Below are 19,059 nucleotides of genomic sequence, written 5' to 3'. Positions count from 1 at the left end.
AGCAGTTGTCTAATGGGTACCAAGTTTCACTTTTGCAAGATGAAAAAGTTCTGGAGATCTGTTGCACAACAGTGTGAATCTACTTAACATAACAGACCTATACACTGCAAAATGATTAAGAATGTGGATTTATGTTATGTGTTTTTACCATAATTGAAAAGAAAAAGAAAAACAATTTGCTAATGGGGTTAGGTCATAGTATCTACCTCACAGTGTTGTTATGAGCATTACATGAAATAAATCATGTCAAGAGCCAGGCACAGCCCTGGGGCTAGCAACTGCTCAAGAAATTATAGCTATTATTATTGTTGTAATCATGGTTGTTAAGGTTTTTAACCATGAATGAGTCACTGTTTGAAGGCATTTTAAACCAAATAATAGTCTGAATCTTCAAGCTGATGGAAGTTCCCTCTTCAAAATAGTACACCAATTTCTCAGGAATGCACTGAGCTGTGAAAACTGAAACTTATCTATGATCATCCATTACGGAATGTTTCAAACCCTCCCTGCAAATCCAAGTAGCTTTTGACAATTTGGATCTTTCCAAATCCTGACCAGCAGACTGTTCACATTTCACATGTAGATCCAGATGTTAAAAAAAACCAACCGTATTCTAGGTTGATATGTGAGAGCAGGAGGATATTCGTATTAGGAAGTCTGTTTAACACTAAACTCTTCAATCTGCAGAGATGAAGGAAACAAAGAACAAAAATGTTAAACTTTTGTTTTCCAGTTTAAGCCTCACGCAGTCAAGCAAAATCTGCCACCTTAAACGAAGGGAATGATCTCCCTGTGTTGAAAAACTACATAAAATATTTTGCATTTTAGATGTGCGTGTAGAATCCAAAGCAGATTCAGGAAACATGGAGTAGACCCAGAGCCGTCATCCTGATTCTCTGTGCATCGTTTTGATTTCATGTGCATCTATGCTAATTTCATCTCTCCAGCCTATTATTCAGGCTTTAGCAGGACAGATGTGCTGGTTTACAGGGCCGTAATCCACTTGGTGAGCAGATAACCAGGAGGCCTTTGGTCTTCATCATTTACTCCAATAAGAAAACTAGACTATTGCCTTGTAAAACAGCGTGAGCCCCACGCCCTGATGTCACGTGTCATGCTAACCCACAGAATATCCTTAGAACTTCTAACCAAATTCATAAAATTCATCATGGTCACAGAGATGACCAAAATTAGCTCTAGGCTGAATGAAATTAGGCAAAGACGAGTCTGGGAGTATAAATAGTAAAAATGGGAGGGTTGGAAAATGACATAATGATACAGGATTTTAGGCCATGCAGGTATTCACACGAATCAGATATCACTCTAAGGCTGAGAAGGTTAGGGACTGGTGAGGACTCTAATCCGAATGACTTTTAAATCTCTCTTAATTAAAAAATAAATTTCAAAGTCACTGTGAAGGATTCCTTGCCAGTTTTTTAACCTCTATCCTATGTATAGCTCTACATTACTGTAAGAGATGAGGGTTTCCAGAGAGCCCAGGAAAGAAGTCCTGAATAAAGACAGCATTGACTGTTGAGAAGGTGGTACTTGTGCAACCCAGAAAGGGGCAGCAATATGTACAGCTCGACTGTCAGCAGGGATTATGATTGCTCCAGTCCACCTGCAGGTCTCAGAAGACCACCTGCTCTGCACTCACACCAGCATCCTTACCAACAGGTAGAAAGAAGGAGAATTAAGAAGAGCTTTGATTGCAAACAGCAAAAAGAAGTGATTAAAAGAACATGAATAACCAGACATTAACTTCAGATTCTGGGCATACTTCCTCTGTCCGTTTAATTCTTCTTTTTCTGAGGCACTAAAGAAACTACCTTGTCATCTTAATGGGGGTTCTCTAATGAAGGCTTGAGGTTCTGAGACCAAAGTATTAACCCCAGCTATAACTTTTTCTAGTGAAGTGGTCTTAGAAAAATCCCTTCACCACTCTGGGCCTCAGTTTCCTCATCTAAAACAGGACTGAGATCACATGACACATTCCGTAAGTATTTGCAGAAGGTTAGAAAAAAGTGAATCTGTAAAATGGGAATAAACCAGGAGATTTCAGGTTCTTTCCAGTCTCACCATTCAACAAACTTATGATTTCTTTGTTAGTCATGTTCCCTGTCATTTTAATCCTCTTCTGCAAGTGTGTACCAACAGAGGGATCTCTTTTTACTCAGTATAATCCTACCTCACATTTTCTCATCACATGATGGTGTTACCCTCAATTATGTTACACCAAGAAGGAAGCACTTTTCCATTAACTGGATTATACAATTATTTTTTCAAACAATAGTCAGTTTCCAGAGCATATTACTGTTTTCACAATTCTATGCAATATTTCAAAAGCTATATAAGGAAATATTTACATTTTCCTTCCACTGTTGTTTTCTGCTTGATTTCAAGTATTAAATGAACAGTTTCCAGTACTTTGTGTCTGATGTTTTTCCTCTCCATTAAAATGCTGAAGGTTTTTTCCCCCTCCTTAGGAGCTAAAAAGAAATCTTTCCCCTGTAATTTACTTTGGCTTTTCTCGAAAGTTGGGTAGGAAAGTCAGTACAATTCAGGTGGAATCTAAAATGTTCTTGTTGTACAAGTGTGTGCAGAAAGGAAGCCTGTAATTTCCGAGCATTCTTTCAGGAAGTTTGTGTTCTCTGTCTTCCAGGGAGCCTTTACTTTCCGAGGGAGTATGATCGACATGCCATTACTGAAGCAGGCCCAGAACATTGTTACGCTTGCCACATCCATCAAGGAAAAATGATCTGTTAAATGAAGCTCTCATCAGGTGGGCCGAACATATACAGTGGGTTTGTTAAAGACAAACCATAATACTCAAGGCAACTTGTTAGTATGCCAGATTGGAGCTTTTCTCCATTTATAGTTCATGGTAATCACAATTTTTTTTGGCGGGGGCGGGGGTGGGTTATCTCACTGCTCAGTTATTCCTTTAAAAATGAACTTTCTTCTTTTTGGTTCCAAGCTTATGATTTTATTGTTCATGAATGTTATAAGTATGGACTTTTAATTTCGCAAGGATATAAAATAGTGGGAAGAGATGGGCTGTGAGGGGAAGTTAGGTCTTTGATGTAACAGATCTTTCCTGAATATGTGTACTCCCTTCACCCCATTCATGTTAGATGTTACCCACATTGTTCATTTGTTCACTTGACAGCATAAATACCTTTAAGAAAGGCTAACCCTTTAAAAAATAATAACTAAATAAAGTGTTGGTGTTTATTTCACTAGTAATCTGATAAAACAACAGAGATGGCAGAAAAGTTGACTTAAGTACCTTACTGTTTTATATACATATCTTCTAAAAATAAATCTTCAAAACTGATTACTGTTAACCTCCACCCCTCAAAATGAGTCATCTCTATCCTTGAACTGCCAAATGATGACTATGAAAGCCCTCATTCTAGGCGAATGCTTTGGGTCAACAGTTACCAGCAATTAAAAAATAAATGTGCAGAAACACAAGGCCATCCATTCTCTCCCTTTATTTCCCTGTTTAACTGTTTGCCATTGAGGCCATTTCCCCCTGTAAATGTATGGCCAGGACAGGGCCCCCTCAGCAATAAACGTGTAGCCTCTAAGAGGACACAATGCCTCAGAGCTGCTGCATATGGTCCCCTGCGAGATTTGCATCACATTAGAGATGCTGCTACAGGTCATATGGGTGGTGTGGTTAACGGGCTTAGTAAAGCTGTTTTGAAGAGGTTAACCCAGCTTGTAGTAAGGGTAAATAAACATAACAACCAGCCATTCTTCCCTATTCAGCATGTGCTCTTATATTGAAGGCTAAAGGGTATTGAAGCTGCGAAGGATCAACTTGTGTTTGCCAGAGGACGCCAATGAAATTTGAAACACCAACAATCAGAGATTTTGTTTCTGCTCCTCATTAAATCATGAGCTTTTGTGTGGAGACTCTGGATGACTGTTCTTTAAGAAATTAACAGAATGGGAAGTTTTAAACTCTACACCAGCCTTTCCATGACCTACACAGCAGCAAGGCTGCTGCTCTTAGACAAACACCGCGGGGAAGGCTGTTCTGTTTATTTAAATTTGTAAATAGAAAACAGTTGTTTTTTATTTTCACTTTTTACCTCCTCCTATGTCCTTTTGGTTTATTTCCTACGTGGCCCCTACCGTGCGCCCCAACCAGGGGTCAGCTTTCCCCTACTTCTTCCAGTTCCTCCAGGAAGTCTGTGAGGGGAGTAGGGCTGAAGGTTATATACAAGGAAAGGCACCATGGAACCAAGCAAAGTGGGAGAGGCCCGCACACCGTCATGCAGCTTCCGCCACCCAGTGCAGGGCAAGAAGGGGGCACACAAAGAAACCTGACCCAGGCTGGGTGGTTCTGGGAGACACGTGCTTGAGACACCAACTCAACTTCCCAAACATGGGATCTGAGGAGACAGCTCTTAACCAAAGATAGGATGTACTTGGCTGGAGTCCTGTCTACCCTGGGCAGCACACCTCCCTCCTCGGTGCAACCCTCTCCAACCCCTCGAGAGCACTGTCACCCGGTGCTGCTCCAGAGTTAGCTGGAAAGGAAGGTAGGAGCCAGCCTCATCCTCACTCAGCGGCTGGAAGGAGGAAGATGGTATCTCGACCGACTTGGGAGATGACTGGCCTCCAGCCAAACTGGGCTTCAGGACTGCGGACAGTGGCAGTGGGCAGCAGTTACAGGAAAAGCCATCCCCCAACCCATTATGCAGCTGTGCCCGCCTAGGCTGGTAGTCGGTGTGCACAGGGTAAACCGGGACCACAGGTGCCCACGCAGCAGGACCCTGCTGCTCGGAACACAGACACAGGAGGACTACTCAGAAGGCAGAGGGAGGCACCCTCTCATTTTGACCAGTAATATAACACCCTCAGGGTGTTAGCGTAGGCACGGCCTGTCTTAAAAGAAGGTAATAAAAGCCTTTCTTCATACTTCCCTACAGGCAGCCCCCACTTCAACTCAGCCGCTCCCACCCGTCCTCACGTGTCGATCCAGATAATTCCCTCAGGCTTTGACAGCATGAAAGGGAGACATTCTAGTCTCCCCCGAATTACCTAGGCAACCCCCAAACCCTACCGGTGGACCTCCTAGAGCCTGGGGCTCACTGAGAGCCAGGCATCCCCTCTGAGGGACCCCAGATGCCACGACAAAGACATGTGGTCTCGGGAAAAGCAGTCCTCTCAGCAAGGTCTCCAAATGGCCCTGAGAGCCCGGGCCTGGCTGTTTCTCCCCCTCCCCCATCACCAATGGGCTGGCGGGACCTGGGTTCCTAGGTCCCCAACCATGTTGGACTGGTCACCACACCCTTTATCTCAAACCGCACTTTGTTCCAACAATACCACCTTGCTGTTTAAGTCTCCCTAAGTGCCAGATTTATCATCTTCCTTATAACCCTGTAGTCCCAGTTATGGTAGGATCATGACACTGGGCCCCACTGGAGCCAAAATCTAGACCAAGGTCCAGCTCTCTGAGCACAGATCCAAATGAGGGACCTAGAGAGGCTTTAGTCAGGGTCAGAAATGTGTTGTGCCTCATTCCTTGAAGAACAAAACCCCAAGACAAGGAGATACTGGGAGGTCAGAGGTTTCCTCACTGTTTTCCCACCCACATCTCTTTGGTGCCCCAGGTGGTTGAAGGTAATACAGGGAGGATGGGAGGGAGGGAGGGCTCGGTTAGCTGAGACCACTTAGTATGTGACAATGCCCAACCTGGGGATTCCTCCGAGCTAGGAATGGACTGGCTACAAGAAGAGAAACTTGCAGTAATCTGATTAATTAAAAACCATACCTGTTTATATTTTGTGCAGCTCATCACAAGCTGCTTTGCCATATTACCCCCCTGTTATTAATTCTTGGGGGCTAAATTATGGGTAACACTATTAAAACATTATCAGAACTAATGAGAAACAATTACTTAGAAAATGAGGCAGGACAAGATTGAGTTGAGAACATCAGTGGTGATCACTGTAGATTAGTTTAATAAATCATCAGGTGTAAGGCAAGACTGACTGTATGTATGCAAAGCCCCGTCATGGGAAAATGAAATTGAGATTTTTTTGCATAATTTTTTCATTAATCTCAATAGGACCCGCGTGGTGTAGATTGTTTTATTCCCTAATACCTTGCCTGAGGGGGGGTGCCCAATAATGTCTTCATTGTTTTACTGAGGTCTTAATGACAATCTGTGACAACCTCATTTTAATGTATAGAGGATTATATCAATACAATCATGTTTTATTGAAATGATGAGGGGGAACTCCAGTCAGGCACTGTCCCTGAGCACAAGTTGGGAAGTCCCCCGGCATCTGAGTGCAGTTCCTTTCAGGTTTACAACCTTTGAACCGCTGGCTGCCCTCTCCTCCAAGGACTGACTGGGAAAAGTAACTTCAAGAATGAAGACCTGGTTCCTCCAATTTGAATTTGAAAGTAACTCGTTGCCTGGCATATTTTGCTGGGTTAACGGAACTAACCATATGGTTGTTTTTTTTTTTTTTTTCTCCCCTCTTCTAAAATAATGCGTGTTACTATCATGAACACCCCAGCCCCTAATAGTTCTGCGGGAGGTCGGGCAACTGACCTTCAGTAGGGATGGTGAATTTTCTAATGATGTCTTAAGAGGAGGAGATAATATTTGCTTCTTTATTTGAAGGGCATTCTGCTTTTATGGTTTCTGTTTCTCTTGGAAAGCTTAATGTCTTCCGTTTTGATTTTTATTTTTACCTCTAGTACTTGGTGGGCAATGAATGATACAAAACGGGTTCTGAGATTAACAGCAGGATCTTGTGCATATTAATGCTGCCGAGGGTCACCGAACTGGTCTGTAACGGTAAAGCTTGTGCCCCAGGCTCGGGGACGCTGCCCTCCCGGCCCGGAGACCCTCCCCCCGCAAGGTTTTCACATTGCTACGTAGGGCGAAAGTAATTAGCAGAGCTCAAAATTTAAATGTTAAAACCTTAGTCTTTCTTTCCGCGCTTTATTGTAAATCGGGGTAGGGTAGGGGGTTAAGAGAACGAACAAAATGGAAAATACATTACTTTCAAATACCTAGCTTAGTACCTGGAAGCTTGCGCGGTGGGACCGGCGGCTTTATGCTCTTCTGTGACGGGTTATGGTGGTGGTGGTTTGTTTAAATTTCATCAATTATTTGGCAGCATATATCCTTCCGATTCAGTAAGAATTGCCCACAACGTAAAGAAAGTGATGTGTAAGAAGGAACCGAAATCATCGTTAGTGCCTTTTGGTGGTTTGCTGCTGATCGAGCCCAGTTAACAGCAAAACGGGCTGAAGCCTGAAGAATTTTTAAATTTTTTTAGTGTTTTATAAAATCTTTTGGGATTTGTTTATCGCTTGCTTCTGTTTTTTTTTTTTTTTTAATTTTTGTTTTCTGGAATTGTAAGCGACCCGCTCGGTTTTACTGTTTGTTTCTTGCGACGGTAAGGGCGGGCGAGCTCGGGAACCGCGCGCCCCGTCGGAAGGATGTGCGCGCGCGGGGCCGGGACCTGCCAGGTCCGCGCCCGGCCGCCCGAGCTGCCCGAGGCCCGAGGTCGAGGGCGCACCCACGCGGAGACCCGCGGGGCCCGGCTGCTGTGCCCCGCGGCCCCGTCCCGCGCGTTGGCCGCTCCCGGAGCTGCGGCCGTCGGGCAGACGGGGCTGGGGCGCCCAGTGCGCCGGGACCGCGGGCCGCCCGGAGCCTGCGAGCCTGTCGCGCAGCCCCGCTGTAATGGTAGCAGATCAAAGGCTGCCCCGTGTCCCCGCGGAGCCCGGGACAATCCCGCGCCTTTGTGCGCTGTTGCTAGGAGCCCGAGAAACTAAGAGAAAGTGTCAGGAGCATGTTAATCAGACTCGTTACAGTGTAACAATAACGTCTCTCTCGGGTCTCCCAGGCCCCGCGCACCCCCGTCGCACCCCGCGCGAGGCCCGACACCTGCGCGGGGCCCTCGCGCCCGCCCTGGGGACCCGCCGGCCCCTGTGTCCCTCCCACCCTGAGTCGGCGCCGCGTTCAGGCGCCGGCACGAGACCCAGGGCGGGACACAAGCGCCAGGCCCATCTCCCGGTCCTGGTCTCCCTGACCCGAGCCCTGCACCCTTAACCTGTCCAGCTCAGAGCCGATCCCTGGCCGGGGGACCTGCGGAGGATCCGGGTCCCTTTGCTTTTCAGTCTTTGAGTGGAATTGCACTTGTTATTCAAGCCCAATATTAGAATCAAAAGGAAAATGAACATTCTCTTTCAGACAGGTTTTTGGTGGAGTTTCTCCAAAAAGTCTAACTTTGCCAGTTTATCTCTGAAATCCATTAAGGATACTTGGGCGGGGTGGGGGCGGGTGAGGGTGCCGAAAACTTTGCTGAAAGTAAAGATTCTTGGAACTTTTTCAAGAGAATCATTTCACTCATTCATTTATTCATTCAACAAACATCTGTTGAGCGCGATTGGACGCCAGACAGCTAGTCTGAAAGCCGTAGGACTGGTTCCGGATGCACTTTTCTTTTAAAATTAAAATGCCGTTGTGTGAAATGAAAGGAAGAGCAAAGGCGTAAAATAATGTCAGATGTCAAAACAAAAAGAAGTGCCACTGGCTACTATAGCGACAGTAACAAGAGAGGTGCAAATTAAGAATTTAAAGCCTCTGAAAAACTACATGCCATATGCCTTGAAAACCAGCCACTTTTTTCACCTATTTCATCTCCTTCTTCTTTTGGTCCCTAGGAGTTCCACCAGGATGCAGTCCTGAAACCAGAGTTCTGCCTGAGGTCTGAGGAACGAAGTCAACCCTTCTGCGTGTTTGTAAATAGCCTGTCATATTGGCTAAGGGATCAAACACACTGGGCCCTGGCCTCATTCTGCCCTTGGCCGGACGCAGGGAATTGGAAAGCTGTGCTCAGTCTTAGGACAGAATTTGGCCAACTCGAAGTGTTTTTCTCCAATATGAGCACTTGTTCAGGAATCAGGATGGCATTCAGGAAGAGCAGAGGGGACCACATTTCCCGGGGTATAACTGCCGAACCCTAAATCAAAGACAAAGCTTTCTATCGACAGGAAGAGTAGAAAACGACTCATTCTTGAATCAATCGCCTTCCTATTGACGGAGGGGGGATCCTGCAACAATGTCAGACTTCTCAGTTGGTCAAAATCAATTTCTCTCTCACACTATGTGTGCAGCACGTAGACATACAGAAAACTGGACATGGTCCCAGAGATTGGTCTAAGCCCTGGAAGGAACTTTCCAGATTCCCTTCATTACATAAATAAGACAGCTGATATACTGAAAACTCCATCTTATGAAAAACAAAGGAGACCAAACACCAACTGACTTTACTGTGATGTTCAAATACCTAGCTAAAGGGGAGAAATTCAGTGAAAAGAAACTGGGGAAGGTGGGGAGGGGTTTGGGCTACGTAATGCCACATAGCTGGCTTGGCTGGGTTTTGTTTTAAAACAATGAATCAAATTGCCTTGGTTATTCAGACACAGTAAAAGAATCAAGAGAAAAATGAACATTCCATTTCAGATAGCTTTGTGGTGGAGAATTCCTTCAGAAGCCTATCCACTATAGGCATCTGACTTAATTTTCTTTCTTTTAATGGGCTCTTTTGAGTTCCATGGAAGGAAGAACATAAAAACCAACATGAACTTCTGGCTTAGAGTCTCTGGGAAAACTGTGTTAATAACCCAAACTCCCAAATGAGCAAAGGAGTATGTCTATTTCCTCCATGGGATTTCCAGGGACTGAAATTCACACAGCAGCTTCCAGGGGAGCTCTGTGCTGCTTCTTCCAGGGTAGCGGGGAGGGAGCCCCACCACCATTTCCACACCAGCGACACGTCGTCTCCCTCAAGGGGCCCTGGCCATTGTGGACTGCCGCTGGGCTATGCCTGGCTGCAGCGCGTGACACTCGTGTGCAAAGCCGTTGTACAAGCTGTAACCCTTCCCTCTCTGTCTACCCAACAAACTCCTAATTATTCTTCAAGACACAACTTGAAGGCTACTTCTGTGAGGTCTCCCCAGCTTGCTGGCCCTCCCCCAGCCCTTCCATTGTATTGGATCAGATTTCTGTGGTAGTACTTTGTATGTGCATATGTGTGTGTGTGTTTCCCCAAAATGGTGTGGAGGCCCTAAACAGTGGATATTGGCATGCATCTCCAGATTCCTCTCCTGCTCATCTCTCATCTCACACCCCTCCCCTGGACCAGCTCGCTAAAGATGTGTTCATTAAAATTAGGCCCAGAGCCATCATTTCCTCCATCAGACATCTTGCCTCCTGGATTTGTGCAAATACTGGTCCTTTGAGTGGACTTGCTCAAGGTCACACAGCTGGCAAAACCAAGACTTCAACTAAAGTCTCAAAATGAAACCACTAAACCACACAGTTGCATACCTGAGAACTCCCCAGATTTACACTTTCACTTTGAGTTCCCCAGAAGGAAGCTCCAGATGAGTTTTCTGAAGCAATGAGAACACAGCTGAAGCCTCTTCTTCAACAGCTACCTCCCTCACAGACAGTGCCTGACCCTGGCAAAGGTAGGTGAGCTCATCACAACTCAGACAACCAGCACCCAGTGCAGCCAGAAAGCTCAGCTACCAGGCAAGTCCCACCTCCAGGTAGGCCTTCGTGCCCCTCTCTCTGCACCCTGGTGGTCCCTGAGCCCCTCCCAGACTGAACAGTCCCTCACACATTTTGTAGGATTGCCCACTGCGGGGACTGGTCTAATGGCTGGAGAAGGTCGTGGGTGGTGTTAGGAAAGGAGTTCCAGAAGAGGGATGAAGGAACAGGATGTAGGCACAAGGACCGAGTTGTGTTGGCTCTCCAAGCCTCCTCTTGGCCCCTCCCCACTCCTGCGGCCCCATCCTCTGGGGCCCTCATCGTGTGTATCATCTCTCATTCCATCTAGTCCCTCCATCTACTCGGTCTACTGTCCTCTTTCCACTTCCCTTCTCCTTTTTCTTATAATTTTACCTTTCTTCCTCTCTTTGCAATTCCCAAACCAAAATTAACAAATGTAGGAAAGAAAACAACAGAAGTGGGTAAAAATTTATGTCTCTAATGACATGTCCATGTTTTGGAAGTAAATCTATCATCTTAAGTCATGAGCTGCTTGCAGGACCCTCTGTAGTCCTTCATTTACTGTGAACTTGGCACAGGAAGTTTATTGGCCCATTTTACTGCAGAGAGCCTGAGTGCAGAGGACAGCTAATATTGTACTTTGGAAATCAAAGTAGAAATGTCAGTGAGGCTGCTAATTAATCAGTAAATTAAATATTGCTGCCAAAGCTGCTATTTCTCATGTCCTACATTTGATCATGCTGTCTTAATGCAGAACCAACATTCAGATTCTATTTAAGCAATAAAGAATATGTGGATCTGGCAAACCAGTTACTAGTTCTTTATGTTTTAGTACAAGTTATTTGAGTATGCATCTTGAAATTCACGTGGGAACCCAGAATGATGCTTATAAATAACAAAGTTTAAGGATATAAATCTTGATTCCTATCTTGTTCTTTATTCTTTTAGGGGGAAAATATTACCAGAAAGGTAACAATAAATGATTATTTATAAAACAGAGATTTTCAAATTGATAAACATTCCATTTTAGATTACTGAGGATGTGACCCCCCCAAAATCATTCTTTACAACTTTGCTTCATAAACACCTTTTAAAAAACTGATCAGTCTTAATATCATCTAAGGCATTTTAAATTGTGACATATATTTATGAGAATATTTAAGGTGAATATTTTCCAAATAAGTAGCAAATGAATGGGTCATCAATTTGCATGCACTGCCTCTGAAAATGAGCATATTTGAAAACGGTTTGTTCAAAAGGCGCCATTGGCCTTTTTCCTTCCTTCTCAAAGAGCATATGTGTTACATTAGTACTCAGAGCGTGTTTTCATAGCCTCCAGTGCTGCATTTATAAAAATCATGATGATTTTTAGGACTGCACCTTCATTTTTTGAATTTTCAAAACTTGTCCCTTTTTGCTCTTTTATTTTCTTTCAGCAAAACAAAGACCCAAGAACCCCTTTAAGAAATTTTATACATTCCCACAGTTTGTTGACCTTCAGGCCACAGAGTAAAACCTTTCTTTTAAGTCAAGCATTCCCCATTGGGAAGCGCTCCAGCTTTTTCTTTTTATGAGGAATTTTAACTGCTGGGCTTAATTTAATTATTGTATTTTGTACATACTCCCAGAAGCCCCAGGGCATGAGCTTTACTTTTTTCAAAACTTTCAAATGAATATCTTTTGAAATGCACATTTCTGATGGTAACTTTACTTCTTTCACTTGTATTTCTAATCTAAATACCAAACTTGGATTATTCTGTTTCCTGACTTATTCCTGGAGAGGCTTCAACCTCCCTTCTCTTTGTCACAGATACTCTTCGCTGGTAGACACGGGATATAGTCATTTGAGTCCTGAGTGTGGGAGCCCAGGTTTCATAACAAGAAAATGAAAACCATCTCCAGTTGAAGCGCAATTTAAAACTAGATGGTTCTGGGGACATAGTCTTCAATAAGAAGGATTCCTAGGTTGAAATCAGTAGCATGCTGGTCCCATGGCTTCATCTGCCACCATCTGTCCCTATAGTTTCTGTGAGATACTTCCCCCAACATCAGCTGCTCCTCCTGATCCCAGCAGAGGCTCATGTGTGAACACACACACAGAGTTGTCATCCTAAGCTGATGGCAAAGATTCAATGTCTTTATTTCTCATCTCTCTTTATCCATAAACATTTTCATTTGAGCCTTCTGAGTTCCACCTGGAAATCAAAACTTTGACCACATCTTGACTCTCAAGGGTGAAAAATAAATTTTTTTGCTATTGACTTAAAACTCATTTAGGAATATTGGAATGTGGGACAAACATAAATTATGCGAATTCATAAGTTCTGCCCAAAATATTTCATGAGGGTTGGGTCACTTATGTAGTAAATTTCATTTGAGGACTTCTGAGACCTCTGAATTTATGAAGGTGTATTTGAGCAGAATTATCTGCCAGGTGAATCTGATTTTCTTACTTATTTTGATTTAAAATTTAAAATTACAGAAAACACAAAATTTTGGTGCCAAAGAAGGACTTTGGAGATCATCTAGGCCAAAGATCTGGCACCTGGCTGCATATTAGAATTACCTGGTGGACGTTTAGTAAATACTCTTGTCTGAATCACCAATTTGCAGATTAAAAAGGGAAACAACCAAACAAGTCTCTGAAAGATGCAATAAGGCTTTTACATTAGAAGTCTAAGGTATAATCCTATAGCATGATTTGGGAACTCACGGCCGTACTAAACTTTAAGAAGCAAACTTCAGTTTCCATAATTATGTTTTGGGCCACACAAATTGTACAATAGTTGACTTATTCTTTCCTCATGATACACTTTCTAATTTTATAAACACTCACATCCCTGACTGATCACAGAAGAGTTTTGAGTAGTCACAGCTTTGAAATGTCTCACACTTAATTTTTAAAATAAGGCACACTTGTGTGGATGGCTGCCCTTCCTGTTAATTTCACTTAAAAGTTTGCCCTCTTCAGTCATGCTTCATGACTAATACTCTGTGAATTTATTCTTCTTACATATAGGCAAAAAGCAATATTTGTCCAAGTATCATCTGACAATCTCAAAACCTTTGAGCCATTTTACATTGCATAGTTTTTATAAAAACAGAAGCAAAGAGACGTCAGATAACAACTCATCCAAGTGAGCCCTACAGTCACACGAAGGCAGAAGTGAGCTCAGCCCTCATCTCTGGTGGCCTCAAGGGCTCCTTCTGGTAAGAAGCCTTAGCCCGGGACTCCGCAGGCCGTCCTCACCGTGCCTCCCCCGTGAACAGCACCTCCCTCACCTTTCCCACTCTTCCTCATTCCTCATCTGCCTCCACCTCCCTTTCTTGGGGACAGGCGTGCTTGCAGGTCAGGAAGGGAATGGGAGAGCTCCGGTCATTTGTTTTTGTTTTGTGGTGGAGGTAATTACGTTTCTTTATGTATTTTTTAAATTAATTTTTAATTTTATTTTTTAGTGGAGGTACTGGGGATTGAACCCAGAACCTTGTGCATGCTAAGCACACACTCTGAGCTGTACCCCCCCCCAAGTCATTTTGACTGGAGGGCCAAGGACCTCCCAGGAGAGATCCAGGAGGCTTTGATCTCAATTATTTGCCTTGGGCTGAAAGACCTCTGGTTGACCACTCCTCTAGGATCCTAATAAGGCCAGGACCTGGGATCACAGATGCAAACCTTTTTTCTTTTTCTCTTTTTTTTTAAATGAAAGGAATGCTGAAATGCAATGATTAAAAGTATAGAGTTCCTACTAGAGGATACATTAATATATGGCATGCCTATATAGAATGTGTTCATTAATTCACTCCTCCAGCAGACTTTAATTGAGCTTCTATTGTGTGCCTGTGGTAGGTGACATGACTGTGTTTGTGCTAGGCTAAAAGGTAATCCCGGGGGTGGCCATAAGGCCCCAGGGTCCACTAGTCCCGTCAGAAGTAAAAGCAAGTGGGCAGTTAAGGCCTTTCTTATTCTGGTCCCCATATCCTTATTCTGTTCTAATTACTCTTTCTTATCCTTTACAACAAACATGCAGATTAACCAAGATCATAGCTCCAGGTCTGAGACCAAATAAAAAAGGAATAAAAAGGAAGAAATCTGGAAGTATCTTAGAGGTAGACTCTCATGCAGCCAAAAAAAGAGACTGTAGTAAGGAAAAAAAATTTAATGTCAAGGAGAACTATTGGAAATTTTGCCCCTGCTTGGTTTTTTTCACTTTCTGTTCCTTTGTACTTTTCTGTACATTCCAAATTGGCTACAGTGAGCGTGTATCACTGTGATACCCAAGAAATATGATGAACGGTAAAATAAGTAAATGTCACTATTTATGGGATTTTGGATTTTCCAAATTTTCTAAGATGGACATTTGTAAGTTTTGTAATCAGAAAAATGTGTGTTAACCACTTAATTTAATTTTGTTGTTGTTTTAAATAAGAATAACTGAAGATGAGGAAAATAAGTCTGGGCAAGGATCAGCATTTGGATGAGAGCTTAAGTTCATTACCATTACAAGAAATAGTAGTCAGAAGCTGGACCAGAGAAAATTTAAAGCAATAATATGTTTCTTGACTATCAAACTAAATCATTTTTGAGTGATAACCTCCAAGGCCCAGCACTCACAAGGCTGATGGGAGTGTGACTTGTGCAATCCTCCTGGAAAATATTTGGCAATGTGTATCAACAGACTGATTGTCATTTACTGGTTCCTTTGACATCTGGATCTAGGAAATTCTATGATACTAAATATAGAAAAAGCCTCATTCACAGACACAATTCATAGCTGCATTATTTAAATTACAGAGGTATGGAAACCTGCTGGAATATTTAGAGCAGCCACTAAAGCTGGTATTTAGAAAGTAAGAAAAAGCTTTTAAAATAAAGTGAAGTCCAAAAACAGATACCAAGTTGTATATGCAGAGTCTAGAGCTGGACTGCCTGGGCTCTCCTGCTTACTGCTGAGTAACCTTGGGCAAGGAACTAGCCTCTCTGTGCCTCAGTTTTATTATCTGTGAAATGGGGGTAATAATAGTACCTATCTTATAAGATTGTTACGAGATTTAAATGGATTAATACATATAAAAAAGAGTACCTGACACATAGTAGGCCCACAACAAATGTTAGCTGCTATTATTATAATGTGATTATATTCTTATTACAATGTTAAAAATAAATCACATCGGAAGAAAATACACCAAAATGTTAGCAATTACAATGTTTGGATGACGAGACTACCAGTGATTTTTCTTTTGTCTTCTTTTTATATTTTTGTGTTTCCAAATCTTTCATTAAATATATATCAAATTTTTAAAGCCAAGTTGGAGCTAATTACAAATACAATCTGTAGTTGAAACACTGCTTTTGCTTGCTCTGTGGTTACACCTAGAAGGCCCTGAGTAGAGTAGAGAGGCCCTGGCAGGAAGTTTCCATATGATCTGAAACATCCTGCTGCCAGGACTCAGGGTCCAGGCTTCCAAGGACTTCTCTGCCTTGGGCACCACAATCACTTCTCATCTGCCACAGGGAGGACAGGCCCGGCTACGTTGGGTCATGGAATGCATCCAGGATTGGCAGGAACATAACCTGATTTCTGGTACCCCTCTGCCACCCACTCACTGCCTGTGGGTGCTGGGGAAGAGCCTGGTCCTTCTCTACAAGGAGGGGTCTTGATGCAATTAGCAGCCTCAGAGAATTAGAAAAGCAGTCGAGGGAATTTCTGAGATACTGCCTCGGTGGTAGGAAAAGAGATCCTGAACTCTGTGATACTCCACTCCAGCTGTCCAACCTCAGAATTCTTTCTCCCAGGGCGGAGGGCCTGTCTGCTCTGTTTACACACCTGGACCTGGTGCAAAGGGCGGTTTGGAGGGTGGCTCCCTGACCATTTGTGGAATCATTCCTGCTTCCAAGCAGTATGCTACAGGCAGGCCTTCAAAGAAATGCCAGAAGCCAAGTGCACTATCTGTCATCACTTAATAATGCTTGAAGCTTTTCATATAACAAAAGGGGATGAAACAGCCCTACCTCGCATTGTGGGAACCCAATCATTCTTCCATCGGCTCTACACCAAAGGGGCTTTCTCTTACCTTTAAATATTAGATCTGACTGACATGGGCAACCAATGCTCTTGGTAAGTAAAGCAGGAATAAAATAAGTGTTTGCAACTTCATCACAGTAGGGAAAGAAGGGAACTCGTAAGTTGCAATGACAAATAATCTAGTATTATTTTTAGCAAAACAGACAAAATATGTCAAATTTTAAGAATGTCAGCATCATTTTTCTATATCTATTCTTGTGAGGTTGGAATTAAACCACAGAGACAAAAAGTTTACCTACTTTGTTCATTCCTTGCACCTAGCATGGTGCTTGCTCTTAATAAATTTCCATTGAATGAATCAGTTAATGAATTGATGAATGAATGAGAGAGGGTCTCTTCTCTGTTGTGTTAGAGGATAGGGCTATAGGAATAAATAACTCAGAGTCCCACTCCCAGACACTCACTCTAGTGATGGAACCATACATTCAAACAGAAAATGGCTCAAATACAATATGATTGGTTCCTAAACTCATACCACTAATAGTCATCAGTCGTGTTTCAGCTCCTCCTATCATGCAGGTACTTATACACAGTAAAATGTAGTCCCTTCCTTCAAAGTTCACAGTCTAATCTAGAAAAGAAACGCAAAGCAAGGAAGGCACAGTACCACAAGGAAAGCAAAACGGAGAGAATGGACTCGATAGAGAGGCAGCACAGTGTAATTTAATCTTGTAGATTCTGGCATCAGATGCTTGAGTTCATAAAGCTGTGTGACTTTGGATGAATTGCTTAGCCTCTCTGGGCTTCAACTGTCGCATCTATAAAATGAGGTTAATACTAGGACCTACCTTATAGGGTTGTTATGAGGAGTAAATTTGTTAATATCTGTAAAATTCAGGATAGTGCCAAGCTTATACTAAGTACCAGATATAAATAAATGTGAAATAAATCTTTCCTGTGTTCTCTGAATTTCAAACTCATTAAGAACTCTCTGTTTGGCTTTCTTTTTGTGCATGCCTGATGATTCTCTCCTGATAGGACTTGTGACCGAACGCAATTCCAAAACTGTGGACTCGGGTTAATCGGGGAAGGAAAGGTAAGACTCCTGTCCGTTTGGGGAATATAATGAACATTTAGCCAAAAGAAAAAAAAAATTCTCAAAGCCATGACACCTAAACCAGGACTGCAGATTCATTCTAAACTCTTCCCTTCTCCCTGGTCCAGGGCAGACATGGCTATACAACCTCAGTATCCTTTCCAACCGAGTCTAGATTCAGGCTCAGAATTGTTTCCAAGCAGGGCCCCAGGCAGTTACTGCTAACCAGGGCCTGCCTCTGTGTCTCCCTGTGTCTGGCCTAAACCCTACCTTAGGGTCAGCCTCAGGGTCATTTTTCCCATTGGACACACTGGGCTGCCTTCCTGTCCCCCTGCTGCCAGAGCCACAGTGTGACCAGCCCCGCTCCCAGTGTGGCCTGCCAGCCCCCATTCCTGAGAGATCACCAATGAAGCCAGTTCTACTTTGCCCTCCCTGGTGGGTCCACAGCCACTGGCTAACTCTGTGACCTCAGCTAAGCAAGTTTCTTAACCTCTGAGCCACTAATTCCTTCTGGGTAAATAGAACCTCCCTCGGGATCGTTGTGAGGCTTAAATGTGGCCATGTATGTAAGTGGCCCTGGCTGGAGTGGGCTCTCAATAAAAGGTAGGTGTCATTATTGCTAAGCCCAGCCCTGTCTTCCCACCAACCAGCTAGGCACAGCGCCTTCATGACTTCACCCCCAGGGTGCAAAACATAACATAAAACAGGGCTGGAAAGCTCCTGTCTAAGCCACTGTTGCCCCCACTCAGCATAACTGTCACTGAACCCAAGGTCATATGGGCTGAGATGCCTGGGAAGGGGTGAAGAGCAGCAGAGGGAGGAAGGGTGAGGGATGGGGAGTGAGGGTATCCGGAGGTGCACACAGGAGCTCCATCACAGACTCTCTTAGGAAATGATGGGAGGGGGCCCAGGAGGGTTTCTACTACTCCCATATGCAGAGAGGGGGCCTTCTGCATGGACCAGGGTTGACACCACAGAGACAGTCCCTCCTATTTGCCTTCTCCATCTCTTCCAAATCAAGGGCTGACTTATCTAGGAGGAAGGTATAGCACAAGTGGTAGAGTGCATGTTTAGCATGCATGAGGTCCTGGGTTCAATCCCCAGTACCTCCTCCAAAAATAAATAAGTAAACCTAATTACCCCACCCTGAAGAAAAAGATGATCTATCTCAAATAAAATTTATTCCTGTTCACCTGCAAATAAATACCTAAGCCTGTGGTTTAAAACCAAAAACTCTTAAAAGGGGGGGGGGGGTGCTGACTTATCTAAAACTCTTTATAGAGCCCTCTCGTTTCTGCCTCCCAACTGAAGCTCGGTATGGATAACTCAGTTATGAGTTCCTGTCCCCTCTTGCACTGGGAGGGTTGTTCCCTGAGAAG

General features: G+C 43.6%; 1 protein-coding gene across 3 annotated transcripts in view; it reads left to right on the top strand.

The window, feature by feature from the left end:
- The window catches only part of CLYBL (citrate lyase beta like), a 212,892-nt gene extending 195,393 nt beyond the window's left edge, over positions 1-17,499 (top strand). Inside the window, exons 8-9 of one of the 3 annotated variants that reach the window (XM_014568175.2) lie at positions 2,663-2,782; positions 8,707-17,499. In XM_014568175.2, coding sequence (XP_014423661.1) covers positions 2,663-2,758 — 96 coding nt within the window. In that variant the 3' untranslated portion in view covers positions 2,759-2,782; positions 8,707-17,499. Of the gene's footprint in view, positions 1-2,662; positions 2,783-3,777; positions 3,925-8,706 lie in introns of those variants that run through there. The other 2 variants (XM_032496726.1, XM_032496727.1) reach the window with 2 other exon arrangements.
- Positions 17,500-19,059: the final 1,560 nt, after the last annotated feature.

This window comes from Camelus ferus, chromosome 14 (assembly GCF_009834535.1).
Source record: "Camelus ferus isolate YT-003-E chromosome 14, BCGSAC_Cfer_1.0, whole genome shotgun sequence".
NCBI lineage: Eukaryota > Metazoa > Chordata > Mammalia > Artiodactyla > Camelidae > Camelus > Camelus ferus.
This window is presented reverse-complemented; position numbering and strand designations above follow the sequence as displayed.